This window comes from the organism of the source record quoted next (genome assembly GCF_019968985.1).
Source record: "MAG: Porospora cf. gigantea B chromosome Unknown PgB_NODE_2617_length_3326_cov_108.66, whole genome shotgun sequence".
NCBI classification, from domain to species: Eukaryota; Apicomplexa; class Conoidasida; order Eugregarinorida; family Porosporidae; genus Porospora; species Porospora cf. gigantea B.
The window spans coordinates 1-3326 of NW_027178858.1; the positions used below are offsets into that span (position 1 = coordinate 1).

Below are 3326 nucleotides of genomic sequence, written 5' to 3' on the forward strand. Positions count from 1 at the left end.
GGTTTGGAGGCCGTCCACGTTCCAGTACAAGATCCTCAAATCTTTCAGTTCCTTGACGCTCTACGGTGTTTGGGGCGGCGCGCGATTCCCGAGGTCTCGTTCTTTCGGTGCTCATTGGAGACCCCCCGTCCTGCCCAGTTGGTGGCCGAGATTGTAGAAGGGGGGCTCTCGGTAGTGCTGTCTACGAGTTCAGCAATGGTTCGGGCCGAGGTGCTCTCGGCTGAGCTGTCGTCTATGGCCTCTTCCGCGGAAGTCTCAGCAGGGGTGTTCTCCGACGCGCCGTCAGCGGATTTGTCCGTCGTGAGTGCAGGAGTGCTATCTATTACGCTGTTATCGATAGTTGCTCCATCAAGGGTTTGAGCACCGGCTCTCTCGGTGCTGCCTTTGAGTTCGGCCTTGATACTAGCCAAGTAGCTCACGATTATGCTGTCGCTCGTGGCCTTTCCGGCCGAGGTCTCAGCATGTGTTCTCTCCGTCGTGCTATCAACGGCTTTACCCGTGGTGAGTTCAAGTGGGCCATCGGTTAAGCAGTTGTCAGTAGTCGCTCCAAAGGAAATTAGAGCAATGGTCTCCACAGTGGTGTTGTCAGAGGGTCCGGCCTTGATCCGGGCCGAGGTGCTCCCGATGGCGCTTTCGTTTATGCCCTTTTCGGCAGGGATCCAGGTGGAGGCGCTCTCGGTTGTGCCGTCGGTGGTGCGGGCCAAGGTACTCTTGATTGGGTTGTCGACAATTACCTTTTCGGCCGAGGTCACAGCAGATACATTTTCCGTCGTGTCGTGGTAAGTGGTAATTCCAGATTGAGTTAAGGCCCCCTCGCTTTCCATCGAGCAGTTGGTGAGTCCCGTGGTCGTCCGGGCCGAAATGCTCTCTACCCTGTCGTATTCAGTTTTGGATCCAGATTGGGTTGGGGCAGCCATGCTCTCGATAGTACGGTCGATGCGTCCTGTAGTCGTATGGGCACAACGGCTCTCGAATGTGTCGTGGTAGGTTATAGTTCCAGATTGAATTCTGGCAAGGTAACTCTCTGCCGTGCTCTTGATGTATCCTGTAGTCGATGGGCGAGATTGCTCTCGATCGTGGCGTAGTGCGTGGCGATTCCGTCTCGAGTTGGGGCAATCTTGCTCTCGGTCGAGCGGTCGCAGAGGCCAGCAGTCATGCTGGCGGGGTAGCTGTGGATCGAGTGCGTGATAATTCCAGTGTGAAATCGGGCATCCTTGCTTTCAATCGGGGAGTCGGTGGGTCCCGTGCGGGCGACCTTGCTCTCGATCGAGCAGGCGAAGAGTCCGGTCGCCATGTATGCGAATTTGCTCTCAGTCGTGTCGTGATAGGAGGTGATTCCCGCTTGAGTCGGGGCAGCCTTACTCTCGGATGAGCAGTCGATGAGGCCAGTATTAATACTGGCGGAGTTGTCGTCGGCCGTGTCATCTGGAGAGGTAGTTTCATGTTGACCTCGGTCGTACTTGCTCGCTATCGAGTCGTCAGTGAGTCCTGTAGTCGTTCGGTCACGATTGCTCTCGATCGTGTCATCATGAGTAGTAAGTTCGGTATTAATTGAGCAGTCGGATAGTCCAGTCATCTTACCGGCGGGTTTCCTCTCGATCGTGTCGTAGTATGTGATAGTACCGGCTAGATTCCAGGCAACCATACTCTCGCTTGTGTAGTCGATGAGTCCGATAGCCGTATAATTAATTTGGCTCTCTATCGAGTCGTTGTGCTTGACAGTTCCAACTTGACGTTGTGCGTCCTTGCAGTCTCTCGTGATTGTATTATGGGAGGAATTGCGCTCAGTCGAGCTGTGGTATACGAATGTTCCGGCTTGGATTTGGGCACGCAAGCTCTCTTTCATTCGCCCGGTCTTTGTAGGAGCGAACGTGCTCTCGGCCCTTTGGGCAGCTTTGCTCTCAATCAAGCTGTCTATGAGCCCAGTGGCCTTGCTAGGAGGATTACTCTCAATTGGGTCATAGTTGACAGTGCTTGCCTTAGATCGGGCGCGAGTGCTCTCGGTTGTGCAGTCGAAGCGTCCAGCCGTGGTCTGGGCCGAATTGCTCTCTCTCAAGTCGTAGCAAATGATGATTCCTTCTTGAATCCGGGCGACCTTACTCTTGGTCGAGCCGCCGTTGATTCCAGTTGGCGTGCGGGCTTTGCTCTCGATCAAGTCGTCGTGAGTGGCGATTCCAACTTGCGATCGGGCAATCGTGCTCTCGATCGAGTAGTCGGTGGTTCCCGTGGCCATACTGTTGAATTTGCTCTCAGTCATATTGTGGTGAGTGATGATTCCAGTCTCGATTGAGCACTCGGGTAGCCCAGACATTTTGCGGATGAGATTCCTCCCGATCTCGCAGTCGGTGGGTCCATATGTTGTCGGGGCCAAACTGCTTTCGGTCGAGTCGTTACACTTGTCAGTTCCGGCTTGCCTTCGGGCAGCCTTACCCTCGATCGAGCCTTGGTGAGTGACGATTCGTGCTTTAGATCGGTCGAACGTCCTATTTGTCGTACCATCGGTGCTCTCGAACCTGTACTGGCGAGTGGCGGTTCTAGCATCCTTGTCCTCGGTAGAGCAGTCGATGACGCCAGTAGTCGTTGTGTCGGAATTGCTGTCGATCCTGTCTTCGTGAGTGGTGGTGCCAGATAGAGCTCGGATATACACGCTCGCGATCGAGCAGTTGGAGAATCCGGTAACCGTACGGGAGTGATTTCTTTCAATCGAGCCATAAGTAGTGGCCATTCCTGCTTGAAATCGGGCAATCATGCTCCAGATCGAGCAGTCGATGAGTCCACCAGTCGTGCAGGCGAAGTTGCTCTCGACCGAGTCGTTGTGGTTGACAGTTCCTGGGTGGATTTGAGCAATCTTACTCTCGGTCGGGTAGTCGGTGAGTCCAGTAGTCCAGCGGGCGAAATTGCTCCCGATCGTGTCACCGTGAGTGATAATACCAACTTGGGATTGGGCGATCGTGCTCTCGATTGAGCGGTCGATGAGTCCACCAGTCGTACGGGCGAAATTGCTCTCGGTCGAGACGTCGCACTTGGAGAATCCAGATTGAATTAGGGCGACCTTACTCTCGATCTTGCGGTCGATGAGTCCAGTGGTCGTGCAGGCGGATTTGCTCTCGATCGACTCGTAGTCCATGGCGATTCCTGCTTGAAACGTGCTCTCGATCGAGCGGTCGAGGAGTCCACCAGTCGTACGGGCGAAATTGCTCTCGGTCGAGACGTCGCACTTGAAAAATCCAGATTGAATTGGGGCGACCTTACTCTCAATCTTGCAGTCGATGAATCCAATAGTCATACGGGCGGACTTGCTCTCGGTCGAGTCGTTGCGCTTGTCG

General features: G+C 54.5%; 2 protein-coding genes across 2 annotated transcripts; both read right to left on the reverse strand.

The window, feature by feature from the left end:
- Positions 1 to 44: 44 nt before the first annotated feature.
- On the reverse strand, positions 45 to 917 carry KVP17_002672 (uncharacterized protein; the record flags this gene model as incomplete). The annotated part of the gene is made up of 1 exon (XM_068519191.1): positions 45 to 917. One exon carries the CDS (start codon positions 915 to 917, stop codon positions 45 to 47), a length of 873 nt encoding a protein of 290 aa, XP_068376195.1.
- Positions 918 to 988: 71 nt separating this feature from the next.
- Positions 989 to 3286, reverse strand: KVP17_002673 (uncharacterized protein; the record flags this gene model as incomplete). Its single annotated transcript, XM_068519192.1, has 1 exon — positions 989 to 3286. The coding sequence occupies one exon, from the start codon at positions 3284 to 3286 to the stop codon at positions 989 to 991; it is 2298 nt and encodes a 765-aa protein (XP_068376196.1).
- Positions 3287 to 3326: the final 40 nt, after the last annotated feature.